General features: G+C 46.8%; 1 protein-coding gene across 1 annotated transcript in view; it reads left to right on the forward strand.

Annotated features, from left to right (window-relative positions):
• Positions 1 to 22222: 22222 nt before the first annotated feature.
• The window catches only part of LOC138579599 (cytochrome c oxidase subunit 6A, mitochondrial-like), a 207647-nt gene continuing 204964 nt past the window's right edge, over positions 22223 to 24905 (forward strand). The window contains exon 1 of the mRNA XM_069649865.1: positions 22223 to 22535. Coding sequence (XP_069505966.1) covers positions 22448 to 22535 — 88 coding nt within the window. The 5' untranslated portion in view covers positions 22223 to 22447. The remainder of the gene's footprint in view (positions 22536 to 24905) is intronic.

Genomic DNA, 24905 nt, shown 5'->3' on the forward strand with positions numbered 1-24905 from the left:
TTAAATACTGTAAGTTCTGGTGATCGGTGATCACAGTAATGGTATGCCTGGCACCGAGAAGATAGTGCCGCCAAGCCTTGAAGGCGGATTTAATGGCTAATAACTCCTTGTCGGTAACCGCATAGTTTAACTCGGGTGCTGAGAACTTTCTGGACCAAAATGCTACTGGGTGAAGCTGGCCAGTTTCAGGGTCCTTTTGAGACAGGACAGCTCCCATGGCTAGAATGGATGCATCAGTTTCAACTATGCATGGAAGTTCAGGGCGCGGGTGCTTTAACACAGGTGCAGACGTGAATTTCGCTTTCAGCTCTTGGAAGGCATTTTCAGCTTCTTTAGTCCACATAAAGCGTATATTTTTTCGCAAGAGTGCTGTGATGGGATGTACGACATGTGAAAAATCTGGGATGAATCTGCGGTAGAAATGGGCAAAGCCGAGCATGCTTTGTACTCCTTTAACTGAACTTGGTGATGGCCACTTGAGGATTGCGTCCACCTTTTGTGAGTCCATTCGGACTCCCTTTGGGGTCAGGATAAACCCAAGGAATTCAACTTCTGTGGCATGAAAAATGCATTTTTCTAGTATTGCATATAGTTTGTGCTGGCGCAATTTCTCAAGGACTGCTCGGTGTTAGGCAGAAACCTGTGCAGTTCCCTCTGGGACCACTGCAAAAGATTTAGGGCTACAGGTGTTTGGCAGTAAACCCACTTGGTAGCAGTCTGTACCACACAGATTCACTTGGTAGCTGTGGCTGAGCAGTCAGACTTCCCTCAAGAAGAGTTAGGCAGTATACAGAGTATTCACAATAGGTCAAGAGCACACAATAGAACAAGTAAACAGGGCTTGGTGTAAAAGAGATATAATTATTTATTTGAAACCACATCTAGAAAAACACACAGGCACTAATAGTAAGCAATTCAAAAACACGGTCACTAAAAGATATACACTCCCTTAAAAGAATATTAGACAAGTCTTAAGTAAAGCCCCACTTATTTTCAGACAGCGGTGAGCGCTTAGCGTAGATGGCACTCTAATAGTTCGTTTTTTTTTTAAAAGGGAGAGAAAAGCAGAGAACAAATTGAAACGGATCCCAACACTTTTACAAGAACATAGCAAGAGAGGAAGGCAAAGTAAAACCGTGAATTCAGAGTAGTAGGCCGGATCCGCTTTAAGAGGATCCAAACGAAATGTGTCCAAGGTCACATGGTTGCAGTGCACAAAAGTCTTGTAATGGTTCAAAAAGAAGTTGGATCAAAGAAAAGGGACCAGTTAGGGGGTCATGGCGGCCAGCCCAGTCCAGAAGGTTAAGGAGTTATTATTACCTTGTTGCAATCTTTAGAAAAGGAGGCCTGGCGGACACGGTACCTTAAAGTGGTGAGAACGCTCCAGCGGGGACAGTTGTTCCTGGCAGCGGGTGCAAGTTGGTGCTTCGTCCGGGGGAAGAGAGGATCTCGTCGTGGAGGAAGACAAGGGCCCGTTGCACTGCCAGGGAAGAAACAAGCTGCAGAGTTTCTCAGGTACAAGGAGCGGTCCGTTGATTCGTGGTTCAGTGGTGAGTGGCTATCCGGCCGCCGGGGTGCTTGGCACGGGCAGTTCGACCACAAACCGTGCTGGGGTGCGAAGAAAGGAAGGTAAACTGGTTGTGCCCACCAGTCACGGGAAAAAGCCTCTCCAGCTGGGAGATCTTCTCTGTCGTCGGGAAGTGGTGAGTCGGTTCCGCAGTGCTCCACCGGTGGTGTCGTCATGGTAGGTCGGCTCAGCTTCTCCCTTGTCAGATTCTCAGGTCCTGTGGCGAGCTCTGAAGTTCCAGTCCCCAAAGCCTTGCTTTTATGCAGAAAACCCCCATTCACTCAGCCTAGCTGTCACTCAAACATGCTAAGTGGTGAGCCGGCCGGCTCACCACTTGGGCCAATCACACAAGAGTGTGACTTGAGTTACCACGGTAACTCAGTCCAGGGTGCCTAAACCCCCTCCCACACACCCTGTGGTACCCAGACAGAGTGGCACCACTTTTGGAGGCTTCTGTGGAAAAGCGTGCCAAAAAGTGGAACAAAGGGCTCGACTTGGGTTGGAGTCACAGAAGAGAACACAAACGCCATTTTAGAATCGAGTCTTGGCAAAAAATACCAACCGGAGAATTAATATTAATTAAATAAACCGGCGGTATGTTCGAGGCTATGAGAATTAAATAATGAAAGCTGTTAGCCTCGAACAATGGGAAAATCCCATAGGAAAATATTTGCGGTTGAATATAAAAAGTAGTTTCCACTGCCACCAGCCAAAACTCGATCAGGGGGGACGGAGACGTGCCCCCTCGACTAACAGACCCCGGGGCAATCGAATTGCCCCGACCAGTACGTCCACAATATGATGGTTTGTACTGGTTTCTGTTAATAATTTGGGACTAGTAAAGCCAATGGTGACTTTACATGCCCTGGGAGACAGTAGTCAGTCCCAGGATATGGAGTCTATGGTGGGGTGTCATTATGACACCCCTGTGTTACTGCACGGAGGGTGCTGTGTAACACACATAGGAAAAACGCATGAGACCCTATGGAGTAAAGGACCCCATAGCCCATAAAACACATTACCAGTCAAAGGAATACCATAAATCATGTCCAAGAGTGGGAGGAAAAGAGTCTCACTCTTGGCAGGAGGAAAGAAACAAACTCCAGAAATCCAGCAAAGCTGCTGGGGGACTCACTAGGTTAGGAAATTCAGCCTAAAGAGAGAATTCTGCCTAACACTCGGACGTGCTTCACATGGTCAGATTCTGGAGAGGAGTATACTAGAATATCATCGATATACACGACAACACAAACGTCAATGAGTTCACGAAGGACATCGTTCATGAAGTATTGGAAGGCTGCTGGTGCGTTGCACAACCGAAAGGCATCACCTGGTATTCGAATAACCCATACTTAGTGCGGAAAGCAGTCTTCCATTTGTCGCCCTCTTTTACACGTACCAGATGGTATGGCCCCCGGAGATCTAATTTAGTATATATACAAGCGTCCTTCACTTGGTCTAGTAGTTCAGGGATCAGAGGCAATGGGTATCGGTTCTTAACAGTTATCTGGTTCAATGTGCGGTAGTCTATGCACGTTCTGAGGTCACCTTCCTTTTTGGGCACGAAGAACAAAGCTGAAGATGCAGGGGACTTGGATGGGCAAATAAAGCAATTGGCAAGGTACTGGTCTAAGTATTGTCGTAGGTGAAGGTTCTCAGGTTCCGTAAGGGCATAGATCCTGCTACAAGGGGGTTGTGCACCGGGTATGAAATCGATTTGACAATCGTACGATCTGTGAGGAGGCAAGGTGTTTGCCTTTTCCTTTTGGAAGACATCCTGGAATTCTTGGTATTCTGGAGGTGGTTGCATGACTGCTGTGGTTACTGTGGCCAGGCCTGCGTTCTGATTTTTCTTTGGGTAACAGGTTTGTGCACAATCCGGGAAGGTTATTCTCTTCTCTCGACAATCAATACAAGGATTATGTGTTTCCAACCAAGGTATCCCCAGTATTATTTGGAACTGTGGGGCTGTGATTAGATCAAACACAATAGTCTCTCGATGCCCATCCTGACCCAATAGTGTCATCTCTGCGGTGGAATGAGTTACAGGCCCAGAGGCAATTTCAGTTCCATCGACTGTGGTGATGACATCTGAGGTGGTTTTTCGGCAGAGAGGTAGATTCATCCTGGAAGCCAATTCATAGTCCACATAGTTTCCTATGGCCCCGCTATCAATGTATGCCCTTACTGCGTGCATACGCGATGGCTGCCCTGGCTCTACGAGGACCATTGGTATGATGAAATGCGAGGTCTGAGTATCCTTCTTCAAGCTCAGCAAGCGGACCTCTACGCTTGTCGGGCGTGGTCGTTTCCCGAGTCTGACTCCATATGGCTTTTATCAGCAGCTCTTACCACCTTCTTGGGTGGTTTTACAGGGCAATCCCGTAGAAAATGTCCAGAAGTTCCACAATATAGACACAATTGCATTTGCTGTCTCCTTTCTCTTTCCTTCTGGGTTAAGGGTCCTTTAACCCCTCCTATTTGCATGGGTTCTGAAGCATCTGCTCCGTTGGGGTTAGCGTGGGTTTTGACCAACACCCGATTCTCAAACGTGGCTCGATCAGCCTTTCTGTTCTGAAGTCTGTAATCTAACTGGACCACTAAGTCTATATATTCAGCGCAGTCTTGAGGTGGGTTCACGACTTGAGCCAAGACATCCTTGAGTTCTCCTCGAAGCCCTCGATGAAATAACGTGATTCGTTTTACCTCAGGCCATCCAGTTTCCACTATTAACATATTAAAGGTTGCGATGTAGGATAGAAGGTCCTGGTTACCCTGTCGTAGGGACAAATGTTGGTTATGCAGGACCTGTCCTTGGGAGTGCCAGGCAAATAGTCTTTCTATGCTAGTTTGAAAGCCCTGAAAATCCCGAAGAATTGGGTCATCCTGAGTAACTAGTGGAATTGACCAATCAGCTGCACTGCCGCTGAGATATGACAATACAAAGGCTACCTTGGCTTGATCGTTTGGGAAGGTTCCAGGTCTGCATAAAAAGTGCAAGCGGCATTGGTTCATAAACACAGCAAACCTTTTGGGATTTCCGGCAAAGCGTTTGGGTGGGGCTAATGGGATATTTCCTGGCAGGTTTATTTGCACAGGGTTACTCGATAACACAGGAGCTGGATTTCCCCCGGAACCAGGTAGGGGTGCTTGTCCAGCCTGGCTTTGCAATAGTTGCCTAGCAAGGTCATCAGTTCGCTCCTTTGACAAAATCAGTTCTCTCCTAAGAGCACTGGTTTCTTGACGGGCGGAATGCACTTCAGCCCTCAGTTCCCTTAGTAATTGGGCCAATTGGTCAGTCTCTGAGGTATCCATAACGCCTGGGTGGGAATTTGTGGGTAGGCTTCGCGTTCTGTTACGCTCACCTGGATCCCACAGAGGCGTCGATCTGAACTGGACCGCTGCGGTCTCCACCAATGTGACGCGTGGGGCCGAGATGACGGACTGGACTGGCCCACCTAGCTTCGTTTGCTTGACCCGTAGGAATATTCTTCTGTAAATGGAGAAAGGGAATTAACCACCCGTGGGGTTGAGCGTAAATCCCCCCACCCCCGCTGTTCTCCCCACAGATCACCTTTGATGTCCCCTCTTATAGTCTCATCTGATGGTTTGAAAAGATGAGCACTCCAACCGTCATTGAGCGCAGGGGCGCGTTGGTAACCAGTTGCTTCATTGGCTCGAAGGAATTGGTGAGTTCCAGAACAATATTGACTCCGAAGAGTATGTAGTTCGTAAGAGTTCACATGTCTGACTTTCACTCTTGTCCGATTCCTTGCAGTTTGCAGCTTGACCCCAGCGAAGAGTTCCTCGTGGTAGCTGACGAAGTTCAGGTAAGGATTTGGCTTATCCTACACAGTTCAATAAAATAAGGCCAGAATGTAACCTGTGGCTTGCTCCCTTATTCAGGTGTGGAGAGAAAATATGAATTTCGGGGAATAATGCCTCCGGCGGTAAAATTAGGTAAGTCTATTGTGGTGAGAAGAGTTCCCCTTGTTTGTCCCTTCGTCTCATCTTGTTGTCCTTTTGTTCCCCTTAGGGGCCGGGGTACGGCGAGGATGCAATGGAGACTGCGCCGACCCGTGAAGCGGAATAGTACCCCCGGCAGTAATCAGGTAAGTCTATGGGGGTAGTTACTATTGCCTCTGTTTATTCCCTTGGCTCACCTTTGCTGTTCTTGTGTTCCTCTTAGGTGCCAGAGTGCCGCGGGAACGTGCAGAAGGATGTGGTGGATCATGAGGATGCTGCGAAGGCTGGTGAGTTCAGCGCGGCGCTGCAGCAGGCGAGGCGGCGCGTGTAAAATGCTTCTTTCTTCCACCTCGAAGGCGCAGTGGATCTGGAATTCAGGTAAGGATCAAAGGTTTTGCTCTTATTCTAACCTCTTCTCCTTCTGTTCCTCCCTTTTTCTAGGAGCTGCAGACTCGAGGCGGGCGTGGCAGAACACTGGATGCAGGCTTGCAGACACGGTGAGCGTTATGCTGCTGGATGCAGAATAACGCGAAGCGTGTGCTGCTCTTTGGCCGTGGTTTAAATAGCCTCCAAAGTAGTCCCAGGTAAGTATTCCTCCTCAGCCCCACCCGAGTAAAAAATTGTCCCTAGGTTAAATAGGCCCTTCCAAGCCTCATCAGGTAAGCTTGCAGCATGGTCTGCATCAGGTAAGTTCTAGTCTATGAGCCTGGCGCCTATGGCGCCTGGACTGACTCTTCATATGAGCCTGGCGCCATAGGCCGCACACAAACAGCCCCTAGCAGGGGTTTTTGGGCTTGCTCAAAGTAACTTGATGCCTGCTTCTGGGGTTGCTGGACCTGGTCTGGTTCCCCGGGGGTAGGCATCATGACACAAAGAGAGCACAGGCAATACACCAAACACCACAACCTAAAACAGTGAGGGAAATGTAGAAATTCCTAGGGTTGTGCAACTACCGCAGAGCATGGGTTTTCGATTACGGCACATACATCAGACCACTCTTAACAGCACTAAAAGAAGCACAGAGAGGAGCAAAAACACTGGTCTGGGTACAAGAGATAACTGAAGCATTTGAGGAGCTGAAGGAAGCAATATGCACAGCTCCAGTCTTATGGTCCCCAGACTATAAAACTGAATTTTTCATGTTTTCCCACACTGACGGTGTGGTTATGAAGGCAGTACTGACAGAGAAAACAAACATGGGCCATAAGCCAATTGCTTAGTACAGTGGACAACTCGACCCAGTAATGAGAGGACACTATGCATGCAAGCAATCTCTGGCAGATGCAGCCTTCGCAGTAGAAAGAGCATCTTCAATAAGAATGGGGTGAACCACCACCCTTTACGTGGAGCACGCCCTGTTTGCGATACTGCAAAAGGCAAAGAGCACATTGACCACGCAAAGAGGATCAGGATATGAGATAATACTATCAATGGCAGAACTGAGGATAGTAAGATGCAGAACCGCAAACCAAGAAATATTCATGGCAGATGTCTACCATGCAGGGGATTGGGCTCACGACTGTACCCAGAATATAGAGCAATTCAGTAAGACACGCAAGGTGGAGGAGAATGCACTTGAGGGGGGAGATGTGTTCTATATTGATGGTTCTTCAACTATTGATCAAACAGATGGGATCAGGAGGGTTGGGGCTGCTGTTGTGAGGTTAAAGGAGGATGGGACTAATGAGGTAGTTGTGAGTGCCCGGTTACCACTTCATTATTCAGCACAAGCAGCAGAACTCGTGGCCCTCAACTTGGCCCTACAACACAGCGTAGGTAAGGATGTGACAATTTATTCTGACACATCAACAGTACATTCAAGATTGGCCCGATGCCTCCGGAGGGGGTACAGAAGAGCTGATGGGACACCATTACAGCATGCGCTGCTATTAGGAGAACTGATTGAAGTAATAACATACCCGCAGGAGTTAGCATTGGTGAAGTGCCAGGCCCACACCAAAGGGGCAGATGCCAATTCAAAGGGAAATGAAGCAACAGATTACGAGGCAAAGTGTGCAGCAGAATTGTGGGAACTGAAGGAAAGATCCAAAATCCCTTTAAGGGCGAGAAACAAGGTGCTGAAAGAAGGGTTAAATTATCTACTAGAAACTCAAATTATGGAACTGCAGGGAGCAGCACCCACAGATGAAAAGGAACTGTGGGTAAAGAAAGGGTGTTCTATGTCTCCCACAGACACCCTATGGTGGCAAAACAACACAGGGAAAGTGGTCATGCCGCTTGCACTACTGAAAACAGCATTAGTGCAGTTGCATCATCCAACACACACAGAGAAAGAGGTCATTGCTGAACGCATTGGGGAATCATGGTTCTGCCCAAATTTAAATGAACATGCAGCAAATTTAATTAGCAATTGTCTGACCTGTCAGCAGTTCACTGCTGGCCATACTCTGAGAGTTGTGAGAGGGGTCATACCTAGACCTGAAGGCCCATTTCTGCATCTCCATCGACTACGTGGACATGATCTAAGTGTGTCAAGGATACCGCTAAATGATAGTGGTTGTCTGCCCATTCTCAAGGTGGAAAGAGTCCGGACCCTGTTCACATGCTGACGCTCTCCGAGCTGCCAAACGTTTGGTCCGGGAAGTATTCCCAAGATGGGGCATTTATGAGGTCCTGAGGTCTGACAATGGCCCTCACTTCGCCAATGAAATGTTCCAACACATCACTACCTGGCTAGGAATAAAACACAAATTCGAATGTGCGTACCACCCACAAGCAAATGGAGTGTGTGAACGCACTAATGGCCTCCTGAAGGAGTGCATTGCCAAAACTCAGCAGAGCACCAAGAAAAGTTAAAGGATTGTGAGAGTACTGCAGACATTTTAGGCCAAGAAATGTATGAATATGTCACTTCCCTGGTTTCTAGCGCTTCTTTTATCTCTAGCCAGATTTAGCAGTCACAGGGCAGGCCAGAAGACAATGACCAAGAGAATTCTGACAACACTGGACAAGAGACCCCCAAAGACCATTTGGTACAAGTGGGAGACCTAGTTCTCCTAAAAACTTTGCTAGGCACTGGAACGCACCTAGGTTTTCAGGGCCGCATACACTGGTGGCTGTAACAGACAGAGCTGTTCGCTTAGAAAGGAAAACGGTTTGGAACTACAAACAAGACATCAAGCCCTACAAAGCATTGGCCTTGCCTAGCAACTCAACTGCAGAGATCAACAGGACCAATGCTGCAACTAACAACGATTCACAAGAAAACCCAAATACAGCTGAACTAGAGATTATGGGCCACCCGATGGGTCGGCGCCGAAGCAGCTGCAATAACACTGATGCAAATTGACAAATAAAAAACACTGTTCGTTTCCCTGCCTCAAGCACATGCCCATTGTAAAACCTGCAACCTGGATACATGTGCACACTGACAGCAGTAACACAATTTAACCTTTTCTCTTTTCGCGCACGCAGGATATGTACATTGATAGCTGTACCACGATTCAACCTTTTCTCTTTTCTCGCACATGCAGGTTGTTGCGTATGATTGTCCAAAGGTGTTAGGAAGCTAGCTTGATGTTGCCTCCCATTGACCACCCTGAAGCATTGTCCAACCAATTCGTACACTCTGTAAGAAGACCCACACATTTCAGAGCCCAATCCCCTGAAGTATACTTCTGTGTATTCATAGAGTACTTGGCCCAAGCATACCCCCAACTTGAACACAGTGCATATCCCATTCTACCAACATCGAGAGCTCCATCAATAAGAATAGTATGGGAGGAAGTATTTGCCTTTGCAATAAGAAATTATTTAGTTCGCAGAGCTTAGGAATACTGATAACTACTAAAATAATAATGCTTTTCTTTGCGATTTTCAGGCGGGCAACTTTATCATCTCATCAGCTGCTCAGATAAAGCAGTGTAAGTGGTAATAATGGAAAGAATAAAGCTTATTTTGTCATTGGTGTCTTTAGTAGTAACCACTGGAGTATTGGGCTCGGTATTGTGGCAGATTTTTGTCTGCAATGCAGGCTACAGCTGTTTCCCTGACTAAGATTCCCCGACCCAAGCAGCAGGAACTACAATGTCAGGTGAAAGACAAGACACTGCTGATAAGGTAAGGAGAGGTAAGCACAGTGTTGATACAGACATAACGGGAGTAGACACGTATCTAACAGACACAACAAGAGTAACAAACAACATGTGGTATAAACACATGTCCAAGGTTGGTAGGGACACCACAGGGGAGAGCTGTTATGTCTGCTCCTTAATCCCCTATGCCATAAGTGCCTCCAGAACCTTTGTGGCAAAAGAAATACCCGCAGCAAGAGCACAATGTTTGATTTACCTCGCAATGTTCCAGACACGAGGAAGGTTCCAAGGGAAAATAGCAACTCTAAGGTGGATGTCCAAGGGGATCTTCCCATATGAAGACAGTTACATCAACGCATTAGACATGATGAATAATTACTGCCAGCTCGGTGAAGGGCCACAATACATAACTGTAGGGCCAGAGAAGGGAGAGACGAAGACTATCACACCAAAGGATTTCCCATGCCCATGGTCGAGAGTAAACGAGATCGGAGGAGAGCCCGGTTGCTGGAAAGACCGCACATATTGATCTATGGACAAGTATACACCAATGATGGCTGGGACGATGGAGTGGTGGGTAGCAAGGCACTAACACTGGCCAAGACTGCAGTGAACAAGGTGCAGGAATAAAATGACAAATGCCTGAAGGAATGAGACCGAAGGGCAAACTTAATAACATGGGTGGATAATGAAGCTGGACCGATGCCAACAATCCCCCTGAAGACACCCGCACTGTGTTATCAACACAACAGTGATGAACAGGTTGGAGAAAACTTAGGATGTCAGAAGGTCGAGAAAATCCCAGAAATGGGAGCAGGAACAGCACTAGTGATGGATCATTAATAGGCTTGTGGAACTAAAGCATACAAGAAGCTGCCACCTAACTGGGGAGGAATATGTTCCCTAGTACACGTCAACATGCCCTCATTGGTGGTGCCAAAGAAAGATGTGAAGATTAATGACTTCCCGAAAATGGAAAACAACAAAAGGAGGAAGAGGTCAGTGGAGACACCACCATCTACCCAACCAGACAACACTAACTCACAGAAAGGACTGAACTGAGTTCAGAGAGGACAATTACTTCTCAGGCAAATCGGAAGCAGCATTGGATGAAGTACCAGCATCTCACAGACCGTTCAGCAGAACACAAATGTTTTTTGGATCCCTAATCCCAGGGATACAGACATACACTAATGTGAAGTGGTTACAGATCACTCGATGGGAGATGATGGTAACTATAAAGTCAACAGTGAATGGGTTCAACGCCATAAAAGAAGATCTCAGGGCAATAAGGTTGGTGGCGCTCTAGAATAGATATATACTATATCTCCTCTCAGCCATGGAAGGAGGAGTTTGCGCAAAAATCGGGAGTTCATGTTGCACATTCATTCCTGCCAACGATGAAGATAACAGAACTCTCTCAGACGCTGTTGCACAATTGTCCCAGATGCATGCAAAAATGGAACATGAAGCAAGTGGAACAGGGAAACACAAGAGCTGGCTAGCATATCTCTGGTCATGGATGCCATCCTGGCTAGCAGACGGACTGAAGATGATAGATGGAGCTCTGGCGCTAGGAGCAGCAGCCCTGTGTGGTATCAAGATATGTATTGGAAGAGGAAAAAAGACAGCAAAAGAAGCCATAGGGATGCAAATTATGCTGGATGTGAATATCGAAGGACCAATGGATGACATTCTGAAAGAAAGAGAAAGATTAAGCGAAAGGATAAAGGCAAGTGACCTATTTCTGGCTGGAATGGAAGTGGATAATCCACCTAACCCAAGGAAGTATGAAGGGAAGTGGGTTTGGTGCAAACCGGAAGGAGGATGTGCCTATATGTACTGGTTGTTTGACGATCACGTCAACTACTATGGACATTTTGCAGGGATCACAAAGATATGGCGCCTAATTCACGACACACGGTTCGATATTGATGTGGTCGACAAGTCGGCCAGAGGGGTTACTCAAGAGGGATGATCGAAATCCAGCTATGTTCCCCCACCCACGAAATACACAAACTGGAACAAGAATCCGATAGGACTCAATGGGAATGGGGAGGCCATGTAGATCTGCTCGCAGGTGCCGTTCCATCAAAGACAATACGGCTGCCGATCGTACCAGCTCACACCAATACCCACTGCACCTACCATGGACAAGTACAATGAAAGATACCCTCTCAGTCAACCTTACAATCCAAGAGCAGTGTGGATGTTACCCAAGGTGGATGAAGACCCACAGAGTGGGACCAAAGACAACTCCATTGACAGTCTCGACTAAAGCGCCAAGAAGCCATACATCAAGTTGTCAGAGACAACACGACATAGCAGCGTTAGACATGAAACACACATGCCATCTGCACACTCGGGGGACACACACACCCACATACATGAAGAACACATGCATTCTGTGATGGAATACGCTGGACACTGGATACTTCCAAATTAAAGGTAGTCTATATTGACTTAAAGTACCAAAGAAAAAAATGAACAGGATGTCACTTCTCCATAAAGATGAAAAAAAACTTAAGAGTTGGCCAAGTCCCCTTGGGTTCCTAAAATAAGGCAGGTATCTGTGCTTAGTCCTCGTATGCCCAACGGAACTCAGACCCTTCTTGTGCTCCTCTGTCTCTGTTCTAAAACCGAAAGAAGAAAACTCCATTAGTCCCTTGTTACTGTTTGCTTTATATAGGGGCAGGAGATCGCTAATCCAATCAGGGCTCTTAATGCTGTGAAAGCTTAATAAGCCCCCCAAGACCCACCCCCTTTCTTTTCGAATGCTGGCCACCATAATGCTTTATTCATGTGGGACTCGCTGGAACTGCCTTCTGAAGTTTCCTCCTTCGGGGAGTTTGTGACTTTATGGTAAGTGTTTTACAACCAGGTTGATATACATGGTTTCTCATGTTCCGCTGGCAAATCATGCTTATCGAGGGTTTTCCATATGGCTTTATTTTTCCCCGCTGACGTGCGCGGTATCCCGTTCTTTCAAACCGTCCCCTTTTGTTTGTTTGCTGCATGAACGTGTCTTCGCTTCCCGCGCCGAGGGCTAAGAATAGGCAATTGCTGCTTTCTCTTTTTAGCTCTGCAGCCTGAGTCTTAATTCCAAAGGGGCGAGTGCGGACGCCACCTTTAATCCTGCCATGTATTTCTGGTGTTAGTTTGTTTTTGCCATCCGAGTCCGCGATAGGCAGTCTGCTGCTTTCAAATGAAAACACAGTGGCTGGTGTCTTTCTGCATGTTGGGTGACTGCGGTCGCCTCTGTGGTGCTTTCCAGTTCTCTGGGATTCGGTTAGTGGGTAGTCACTTGCGGATGTTTTTACCCCACCATGTGTTTTCCGCGTCCTCTTGTTCCCCAGACTGCATACCTATCTTTATCGGTTGTTCGCTCCGTATCTTGTCCGTGTTGAGCCCCTCCTCTGAAGCCACATGCTTACACAAATATTTCTATAAGTGAGAAGACAGTGACATGCACATACTGTCTGCACGTTTATTATTTTTGCCATTAGCTTTCACAGCAACACAGAAACTGCAAGGAAACAAGAAGAGCTTGTGTAAACGCTTGCAGATGCTTACATTCAAATGCCTCTATGGAATGGCAGGAGCACTCAAGGGACCTGACAGAGCCATAATCTACTCACCTATGGATACTATGGAAAAGTACATACAGCCGAAACCGAACCATGGCTTAGGAAATCACAGCAGGCCACAATGGTCTCAGAAAGCTGAAGCTAAGCTGAATACCGCGCAAGCCCGAGCTGCCGTGTGTGGAACAGGGCCACTGCCAAGGTCGCAATGTTGCAAATGACATTCTTTCCCCTGCACTGAAATAATACCAGAGCGACAGATACGAATAATTCTCCTTAAATACAGAGTAATTCAGAGCTTCGGAGCTCACAAACACGGTCTCTGGACACGTGGTCTGGCAGGACTGACAAGGAACCAAGAACTGGTAGTTGGGAAGAACCGCCGTCTCACGAGACAGACAATGGTCGCAACAAAGCCGTTACAACCAGAGCCGAAGCTGCACGCTGGAAAGGAGCACTTTCATGGTGATAGTGATTCACACACGGTTATGGTGCAGACACATCGTTGCCCATATTACTTTGAACAGGTACACTCCGAGCTGAGAACCACCTTAAAGTCCCAGGCCTGGGGGCGAGCACCTCAGCCAATCACGATTCAGGACTCTACAGGAGGTTAGTTGGGGGCACCCACCAATCATCAAGCCCACATATTGCAACATTTAGAAGTAGCAGTTTACAGGGATGGTCCATGTCTGACACCTGACATGGGGAGAGCCAGTAAAAAAGACTCTATAGGTACCACTATAGGGGGACTACCACTCAACACCCAATCCAGAGTGCAAATAGGTTTCCTGGAGCGGGGCCCAGACTGAAGTATTAGTGATGTAATTTTGGTACAAAACTGACCTGCGAGCCAGTATTCGTTGAGTGTGCCTGGATTTACCTCTGTGTACTATCTCTGTCAGTTTGTTGTCTGTAATAAACCACAGTTCAACTTGCTGCCTGTTTGGACTTTTGGGAAAGAGGAAGGAGTTAGGCCTTCCATGAGTTCTGAGTTCGCGAACTCCTAGCAAACCACCCTGCTTGCCTGGGAGTTCTCCCTAACACCCAGATAACAAGCTTAGTAGTTTTCTATATATAGAAAAAACGTGATACCAGATCAAGTCCCACCCCCCGCCCTGCAGCTAGAAGTTTAATTTCTACATGATGTCTTTAAAGTGCACTGCATAACGTTAGTTTTCGTGGTATTAATTTGCAGAAAGTTCTGGTAAGCATATGCATTAAAGGCCCTGATTAACCTTTGAAGCCCCACAGCAGTTAAGTCAAGTCAAATAATAAAAGGTCTCAGCGTACAATAACCATATCAACTTCTGATCATTATGTTTAGGAGAAGCCAACGAGACCCTATCCAGGGATCCCCCTATGTCTCAGACATATAGGTTAAGGAGGTAGGGAGCCAACAGGCATCCCTACCTAAGCCCTACCTAAGCCCTTTATGCTTAGAGATCACCTTAAATAGGGCACCCTGGTTATTCAATCTCACCTTAACTTTGAAATTAGTGTAAAGTGCAATAATATGACTTAAATGTAGGGCTGTACCAGTGCCAGTTAAAGTAGGAGGCTTCACAAATGCAAAATACTGCCTATGTGAATCAGATGCATTGCATTCTCTATCCAGTTGCAAAGTTGATGTAGTTGAGTTTCAAAACTCACATAGAAATGTATTAAATGGTTCATGTCGGCTCATGCAGCACACAAGTCAAGAGAAAATCTGAAATGTGTGAACTCCATCTCACAACTTTTCACTTATCCTAGCCACTCTTTCTCCTCAATACACAAGCATATTCAACTTATAATTTCATGATAGAATATCAGATAATGTTAAACTCAAGACTCAAGTCCTTAAAAAAAGAAAAGGGGGGACTATGACGTACGAAATGGGAAGTGACATAACAGGAACTGAAAGTATCTATGTACATTTCTTTCAGTTTGTTTTTTCCAACTGAAAAAAGTGCACATTGCATATAAACATTCGCCAAAAGAAAAGATGTTCCTGTATTGCTGCAGGCTAAGTATGAAAGATGAGCACCTTTTTTGTCTAAGAATCTGTAACAATACATGCCCTAAAGAGCAGATTACAATATAAGATATTTTTTCAGCTGTGTGATAGCAATTTGTCTGGTCTAATTCTATTCAGTTTTGCAAACAGAAGTCTATATTTGCCTTTCTGAGTTCATGTTGCATTGTATTCAAATGATAATGTCAAAGTATTCGGCAAGAGCCACATAGCTAGAAACTATTCGGCCGGAGCCGAATAGCTTTTTTTCAGCCGGAATTCGGCCGAATACTTACTCGAAGCCGAATTTCGGTACACCCCTACTTAAAAGTGCCCATGGTTTTCCCCATTTGTCTAATTTTCTCCAAAGTAGTTTCCTATCCACCTTATCAAAGGTGTGTGTTAAATCAAATGAGAAGATATACAAAGAATCAATTTTCTTGGTCTTAACCAAATTCTGTGCCGATCTCACAAAAAAAACATAGATAGTGGTACAATGTTTTTTACGGATCCCTGTTTGCCATTTCTGGAGTTTCCCTGTTGCTACGGCCCATGCCGTTAGATGTTCAAGCAACAGAGCTGCGAACATTTTAGAGTTTGCATCCAGAATGGTAATCGGGCTATAGTTCATGGGTGCAGTGCGGACGCCTCGTTTAAAAATTGGGACCACAAGAGCAATATGCCAGAAAATTGATAACGTCTGGGAGGCAATAGTTATCTTAAAATACATCATTAAAATCAAAGACCACATTACTGAATTGTGGTTAAAAATAACATTTGATAATTTGTTAGGTCCTGGCGCTCTCGAAGAGCTACTTCTCATAATAACAGTATGGATCAATTCTTGGTCAACCTCTATGTTTCATTTTGCTGACTTAATTCCCTCTAAAAGGGAGTCAATACAAGGCTAATCATATGTACAACCAGAAATTGTGCTGAAATGTTCCACCCATTTAGCTTCGGCAATAGGATTCGGCAGCAAATCTACTTGATCTCTACTGCAGTTGTTAAGCATTTTCCAAAATAGAGATGAGTCACTTCTGCAAAATAAATCCATAATAACTTCTACGTCCCTTTGAAGTAGCTGCACTTTATAACTCCTAGACCAATTGCAATAGGTCTGTTTTACTTTTTTGATGTCAGCATAACCTAGCCCCCTATAACTCCCATACTTATTGGTAATAGCTCTAATTTGTGCTCTCCTTTTCCACTTTTCCTGAGCTAATAAGAGATCAAAATGATGTATATGTTTATATCTAGGGGTTTTAGGTGTTGGTCTCTCAGGTGGTCATGAATAAAGTGGTCAAAGCACATCAAGTTGAAGGTATTGAATTTCCATTCCAATGTGGTGGAGTACATAGACTCCTCCACATTAGTATTAAATAGCCCCACCTTATGTTGGGTCCACTTTTGAAAAAAAAACCTTTATTTAACATGTTTGACTTTACAACTGGAAGCAGCGAGCATTACATGAGTACTCCAACAGCATCAACAGCATAAGATTGAGCAATGTTGTCCCAGAGGGCCCAAACATGAGAACATTAAAGCATGAGGGTAAATAATAAACAACTTAGCGTACAGGCATTATGGCAAGGTCAGTGGTCTGGGGACGGCGGATTGTCGCTTTCATCCTCATCCTCAGCAGTTCGAGAATGCAGAAAGGATTGAAAAGGGACCCAAATGTTCCTGGGCCTACTCTTGGCCGGTTGAATAGTGGGCCAATGCTCCACCACATCAGAGGTCCAAGTGATAGCCTGCAGCCATTGGTCAAAGGTAGGGGACACAGGACGCAACCACAGTAACAATATACGAGTTGCAAGCAGCATACAGAGACCAGCCAGTTTCCGGAGGTTGCGGCCAGTGCAGGGGAACTTTTGAACATGACAGGACATTGGGGTTGGTGTAATAGTTTAGCCCAGCATCAGAGACTGAGCCCCGCAGACCCCCTATCAAAAGGCAGCGATTTTTGGACAGGCCCATAGCAGGTGAATATATCCAGCATTGTATCTAGGTCAGAGAGAGGACCGATGTCGCGACATACGGTGCAACCTTGCCTGGGTGTAGTGAAATCTGTTCAATACTTTCAATTGAATCAGCCTGAATCTGGAAATAAAGGAGGCTTCCCGAGTGCTGGCACATATGGTTTCCCAAATCTCATCTGTCAAGTCTTTACCCAAATCCCGGCTCCATGCACCCCGGAGCTTGTCCAGTGGCCGACTTGCCCTGTCCTGAAGGAGACTATACAGCCTGGCCACGCCACCATTCCTCAAGTAAACGGCCATAATCATAGATAATAGTGAATCGTCGGGGGGGGGTCGAGGGGAATTTCTGCCATTTGGCCTTGAGCGCCCTAGAGTACGCTTGTGCATTGTAGGCAACGTGACGGGCGCCCTCTCAAGGATTCCTGTAGGTCATGCCATTCTGTAAAGGCTCCCATAGCATACACATTCCATATTGAACCCAATCCTGCTGCCGACCAGTGGCTAACCATTGACCCATCCACAAAGGGGGTCCCGGGTAGGCAATTCCACTGGGGAAAGTCACCATGGAATGGGTGGGAGGTACCTACCTGTCTCCAAAGTGTATGCCACGCCAATATTGTGACCCCATTTGGGGTCAAGTTTCAGACATGAGGAGGGGAGAACCAGGAAACGAATATATAGATTCCCAGCTGCCAGGTGCTCCAGTTTGACATGGGGAGGAGATCCACCGGGCTCAAACCAGAAGGCAGCAAAATTGGCTTGGGCGGCAATCCAATAATGTTAAACGTTCGGGGCAGCAAACCCTCCCTGTGCAAAGGGGGTAGCCAGCATGTCCAACTTCAGAGTGCCACAGGAAGCTATTCAAGAATTCAATTCCTAGCCAGAACAAGATGTTCTGAAATCTATATAGGAGCTGTGGGAGTATCACCATTTTAAGGAGTCCCACCCTCCCGGCCAGAGTGATCGGGAGTTTAGCCCAACTATCAAACTTCCAGCTAAGGGAGGTGAGGTAATTTCCATAGTTGTGGTCATATAATGAGGACGGGTGACGCGTAACTACTACCCCAAGGTACTTTAAGTTGGACTGAGACCAGGTGAACCCTTGAAGGATCCCGAGGGACTAAGATGGTATCCGTCAATGGGAAAAGTGTGGATTTTGTGCAGTTAACCTTCAGCCCGGATAATTCACCGAAAAGCATAACGTTGTTGATTATCAGTGCTAGGTTCTTCTCAGGGGAGCGGATATAGAGCAATGCATCATCTGCATAGAGCGAGATGATCTCTGGATCCCTGGTAATCTTATGCCTCTATGAGCATGCCGCTGGAGAATTCTGTCTGCCAGAGGCTCAATGACCAAAGCAAAAATCAGGGGGGAAAAGGGGCATCCCTGTCTGGTACCTCTGTCTATCTCGAGCTGGGTGGAGTATCGATCCTCAGTTCGGACCCTATCGACCAGGGAGGCATACAATAGTTTCACCCAGGACAGGAAACGGGGGCCAAAATTACCTTTCTCTAGTACCAGCCACAGAAACCTCCAGGAGACCGAATCGAATGCCTTCTGCATATCCAATGTCGCTGCTACAGACTGCGTCTCCGTATATATCTGTGCCAGAATATCAAAAAAGCGACACAGGTTGAAGGCAGTGGAGCGCCCAAGGATAAATCCTGATTGATCAGGTTGAATGTTGAATATGATATATGGAGCCAGCTGGAAGGCCAATACCATGGCAAATATTTTGACGTCACAATTTATAAGGGAAACGGGCCGGTAGGAGCCACACTGCGTGGCTGGCTTGTCAGGTTTCAGCAGTACAGTAATAATTGCCACGCGGAGCGAGGGGGGAAGTTTACCTACCTTGCATGCCTCTTCCCAGATGGCTAACAGCCGGGATACCAGGCGCCCTTGTAACACTAATTAAATTCAGTAGTGAGTCTGTCAGCCCCGGGAGCCCTCCAAGACGATAGGGAGTCCACTGCACTCAATATTTCTTCTGTCGTCATTGGGCGATCTAATATCTCCCTAGTCTCAGCAGATAACACTGACAATGGAAGACTGTCAAGGAAGGATTCTATATATACCAAAGGAGAGGTGTCAACATTAGCATAGAATGCTTCATAGAAGGAGCGAAACTTATGATTAATTTATTGACATGAAAGTGCAAGTGTACCATCCATTCTGTCGATGGTCGGAATATGAGGAGCGTCCCCCTCATGTCTGATCAATCTGGCCAACAACCGGCCGGGTCGGTCTCCCTCACCATATTGTCTAGCGCTCTGGGGGTCATTCAGGAACGTGCGTTCTCGATCTGCCAGGATACGAAAGGAGTCGAGAGCAGCCCCAATCTCTGCGAGTGTGCAGTGGTTGGGGATGAGGCGAATTGCGTTAGCAGCCGGGCCAGTAGGAGCTCGCTCTCCCCAATGGATATACGGATCACTCCAAGTACCCCAGTCTCCTTTGCCAGGGTGACTCCGCGGATGTAAACTTTGAAGGCCTCCCAGAGAGTGGGCTGAGTATCCACTGACCTGACATTGAACTCAAAGAAGTAATTTATACTCGACCCTAGCTCCGATTCGAATACCTGATCTAGCAAAGCGTTTGGTTTCAGTCTCAAAGAGAGTGCCGCCCCCCAGTTCTCACCCCACCTCAACGAGACAGTGACCGGGGAATGATCAGAAAAGATCGTAGGTAGGATGTACATCTGCGCTATACATCTGACGAGAATGTCAGACACTAACCATCTGTCGATACAAGAGTGCGAGTTATGTACTGACGAGTAGAAAGAGAAAGCACGGGAATCAGGGTGTATCAGTCTCCATACGACAGCCAGCCCCAGCAAGGCCTGCACCTCTATGATTGTTTTAGCAGCTCAGACTTCAGGGCATACTATACGGCCGCACAAACAAGGGTCATCAGAGACTGGTAATGGGACGACCTGGGGAAAATATGGAGACCAATGGATAGGGCTGTGGCAGGGGGAGGTTTTGAGGGGATCTTATGGAAACCCAAGCAGACAGACCAGTACAAATGCACAGTAGCGCAATTCTAACCGCGGTGGGGGACGCATGGGACTACGTAGTAAAACAGTCACACATTACTACCTATCCTTCCGCTTATACCCCTCTGTTCAACAACCCGCAGTTCACCCCAGGCCACGTAAAACACGCCTTTGATTCGAGGCAGCAGGGGGGATGCCAGAGAGTGAGAGACATGTTTGTGGACCAGGTGAAACTATTTGAACATCTTAAGCTTTATTACTGTGCTCTGCCGGAGGCTCTCTCAGTGTCCCAGCTGTGACATTAATAGATAATGGGCATCATTAGGAGTTTGCCGGTCCTGAAACAGGGGTGCCGGTAAATTCACTGGCACCCTTGTTTCCGGATCAGCACATTCTGAGTCCGCCTGCCATGGCCGCTCTGCCAGACAGGTCTGACCCGTCACGAAAGTACCGGCACCGTTAACACTGTTCCATGTCCTCACTACCATAGAGTCCTGTCTGACTGTATGGGAATGGGGATTTACAATTTACCGGTACCTGACTTCCCGGGTCGCTGGACTCGTCGTAATCAGCCGGTGGCACTGGGAAGTCAGGCACCGGTAAAATATTACGGGCCCGGCAGCAGCCCACCGGTAACACCAGCAGTGTTACCGCCGGACCCGTAATGAGGCCCAATGTGTTTCTATTCTAGATAGAACGCATACCCAAGTGTCAATGACACAAACCACAAAGAACCATACCGGCACTCAAGATTCTGGTACCAGCAAATCACTTATAACCACCCCCTCCTCGGTTTTGGCAAATCTACACTCCACAAGGCCACCACAAATTTTAGAGATGAGCTCTACAGGACCACTTTACATTACTATTAAATTGGGTAATACCAGTTATTAGCACCCAGGGTGGGGGAGCCAATCAATCAGGTTAATCTGATCGCAGGCTGAATCCCACCATCTCAGCCACGTTCCAAGCAACCTTATGGCTGCTTCCCTACCCTGCCATCCTACCACCGCCCTCCCTTCCCTTTCCCTTGGGTCTCTGATTCCTTCCCAACTTAATACCCCACTTACCTGGAACCATCGCTGCAGCTGCCGCTCCGTGTCATCGCACCCCAGGTTTCTGAATTGAAAACCTGGGGTGCTAATAGCAATATCACCCAATCCGGTGGGTAACAGCACCGGGCCCAACGTTAAGGCACTTGCACTTTAACTTGGGCCCCTGGGACGTTTCCACCCTATCCGGCCTACACAGAACTTAGACTTGTGACGTTATTATTGTTAAACTTGAAATATTGGACATGGGTTATATGGAATACTGCATAGGTTATCTGTTTAAAACACTGATTGGGTACTTTAAGGAAGACTGGTGAATTGTCATGTTGGAGGTGTAATGTATACATTTGTCGGGGGTACCATTGAGGGTCATGTACTGTAGGTTGGACCATGAAGGTACCTGATGATTGAAAGAGGGGGTAATTGCAGACTGTTCATTTCTTTTGCTATATATTTGTTGATTGATTGTAAGCTAGAGCAACTATGATCAAATGTACTCAATGAAAAACATACAGTAAAATGCTTGTAAGACTAAATGCCTATGAAGTTTTTTGATGTGGCTTTTTGCAACTGTTCAACGTGAGATAACCTTTTGGGGGTGTATTAACTTGGTGAAAATGTGTATTATCTTAAACCTACTGACCTTGCATGAGGAGACTTTTTTGAATAGCTTGGTAAATTGTACTTACTTAGATCGGTTTGGCATGTTGACCCTTACTTGATGTGCCACCCCCTTGGCACCGTTTTTCTATTTTAGCCATTGCGCTCATTTGTGATAGGCATCATCGCTCACAGCAGTGCGTGAGCAGACCCTGGTGCTGGTGTTACACGAGACACGTGGACAGTAGCCAAACCCATAATAGCAGAGCATTGGAGTCACATAAGGCCGGCCGCGGATTCTGGAGGGCAGGGGAGACGTTATTTTCAAATGTCAGGCTAGAAGTGGGTGGGAGGAGTCACCTTTCTCTTGGCCCGCGTATCTTAGTAACCCTCCAATCAGGATGCAGATTGGGTAGACGATTCTAGAAGGGTTCCCCTGAAGCCTGCAGAACTGTTGAAGGTGACCTGGGAAGTACATTCCCTTCAACTTCTACGTTCCTCTCGGGGAACACTTGGGTAACTTCTGGCGGTTACTAGCTGCACTTGGCGGGCAGGCATCTCCCACACATTTCTTGAATTTCTGTTGTTCCTCTCTTGGATTTCTCCTACACCTCCGCTGCACTTTTATTTCCACCACTGAAACAGCAGGATGGCTCTACTGCTGGCAAAGCTCGGCCGGCAAGTTCCGACTCGGAATATGGCAACTGGTCCTGTCGCCAAAAAGCACGGAACGGCAGGTGAGGGGCCCTCGGGGGTTGGTCAAAGGGAGGCCATAGAGCTTGGGGCTTCCGTTAACTAAAAAAAACAGACACGCGCGCGCACATTGACCCAAAACCTGCCTTCACCACGCAGGGCAACTGCAACTTTAAAATAAGCCCTATTGTGAGCTTATCTACTCAACCCCAGGGTGGTCTCACGCAGATCTCTGCAACATAAACCCATTGAGTTATAACTTTATTTTATCAACACACATGTATGGTTCATGCAGTAGGTGTACATGCTACTAAAACTGTTATGCAAAAATGGTATGGCAGACCGGTGAAATACGTTTTGTCGTTAGTACAGCATGTGCCGTGAGGCGACGGGTGCGTTGGAGTGACGCATGATATGATATGGCATTTATCATGGCGAATGAACTTAGCGTGCAAATATGTATTATTTTAATTTATTTATGCTCTATGGCAATGTTTGCCCCTGTGCACACGCCCTGCAAAACACATTCACAGGTGCATGGTTTCTGCAGTTTTGGAACAGGGTGGAGAGTTGAGTAAGGAGGCAAAAGCTGGCATTATACGGGGGATGTACCCGTGAGAAGTCATACCACAAAGTTAGCCGAAAAAGGAGACTGAAGATAGAGAGAAGGGTGAAACATCCTGGCATTTGGACAAAAGTAGGCAGAGGGGAGATTTCTAGATGGGGACACGAGCCCGGGTATCAAACCACAGTGAGCCTGCAGATAGATGAATTTTAGCGGCCACGCCCCGGGGTTGGTTGAGAAATGCATGTGAGAGGGCACATGCCCTGGCATCCGGTGACATGGAGGCCGCTTGGAGATATATGTGGAAGTAGGGGCAATGCCCTAGCATGAGAACACAAGGAGGCTAATGGTGGACTTGAGTGACGGTGCAATACTCTAGCATTAGAACGCAAATAGGCTAATGAGGATATATGTGAGTGTGCTCCCATGCTAGGAGTGTGAGTCCTAGCATGGGAGCACAAGGAACATAAGAGGCGATGTATGTGACTGGTGATTACCCCATTGTCAGGACACACGATGGCTAATGGGGAAGTATTTGGGGAACAATACCCTAGAATTATGTGGGCATGAATTTGAGGGGACAATACCTTAGCATTACCACACAAGGAGGCTAATTGGGGATTGGGTGAGGGGGAATACCCTAGCATTAGGACGCAAGGAGGTGAATGAGAGATGTGTGTGAGGGGGCAGTACTGAAGGATTAGGACATACGGAGGGTAATGGGAATGTATGTGAGCTGGCAATACCCTAGCATGGGAACACAAGGAGGCTAAGGAGGGATGGCTGTGAGGGGTAATACCCTAGTATTAGGCCACAATGAGGTTAATAGCGGATGTATGTGAGAGGGACTAGCATTAGGCAATGAGGAGGCTAATGGAGGTGTATGAGAGGCAATATTCTAGCATTGGGACACGAGGCTAATGGGGATGTATGTGAGGCGTCAGTACCCTATCATTTAGACACAAGAATGCTAATGGATTATGCAAGGTAAGTATGCCCTAGCATTGGGAGGCAAGGAGGGTCATTGGGATGCATGTGAGGGGTCAGTAACCTAATGCTAGTGTTCTACTCCTCAAATACATCCCATTGACCTTCCTTATGTTCTCATGCAAGGGTTTTTTATTTTATTGTTTAAAGCACATACCTAGTTTAAGAGCAGCAGAGCGCTGTATGTGGTGTGGGCAGCTAGCATATTGGTTGACATCTTTTAACAGTAACGCAGTACTGTAAGTTATTGTCTGTGCGTCAGTCTGTACATACATTGGGATTCGTCCTTGGCAGGTATTGTTGAAAAAGCCACGTTTTGTGAGATTGTTTGGGTGCATTCGTAGCCGAAAACTGGATCTATTTCCTACGGTTGGGTGGGTGACAAGAGGTGTATTGTTTGCAGGTCCTTTTTGCGGGCGAGTGACGATTCAAGCCGGTTGATCGATTTTCTGCGCAATTAGTTGGTGTGCTACTCGTGACTGCTTTATAGATGATACATCAGGACACAAAGAGCCTAATGGGGATGTATGTGAGGGGGACTATCTCAGCATTAGAACACTAGCATTAGGACCCATGGAGGCAAATGTGGGATGTTTGTGAGTGAGCAACAACCCAGCATTAGAACACAAGGAGGCTAATGGGAATCAGGTGTATGTGAGGGGGAGATACCCAAGCGATGCTAAGGAGGGATGTATGCGAGGGGGAGTACCATAGCATAAGGACACAAGGAGGCTAATGGAGGTGTATATGAGGGGGGGAAATACCCTAGCATTAGGCCATGACGAGACTAATGGGGAATGAGGCTGCAATAACACAGCATTAGGACACAATTAGGTGAATATGGGTGTATATGAGGCAGGAA

This window comes from Ambystoma mexicanum, chromosome 3p, assembly GCF_040938575.1.
Source record: "Ambystoma mexicanum isolate Mex_15411 chromosome 3p, UKY_AmexF1_1, whole genome shotgun sequence".
NCBI lineage: Eukaryota > Metazoa > Chordata > Amphibia > Caudata > Ambystomatidae > Ambystoma > Ambystoma mexicanum.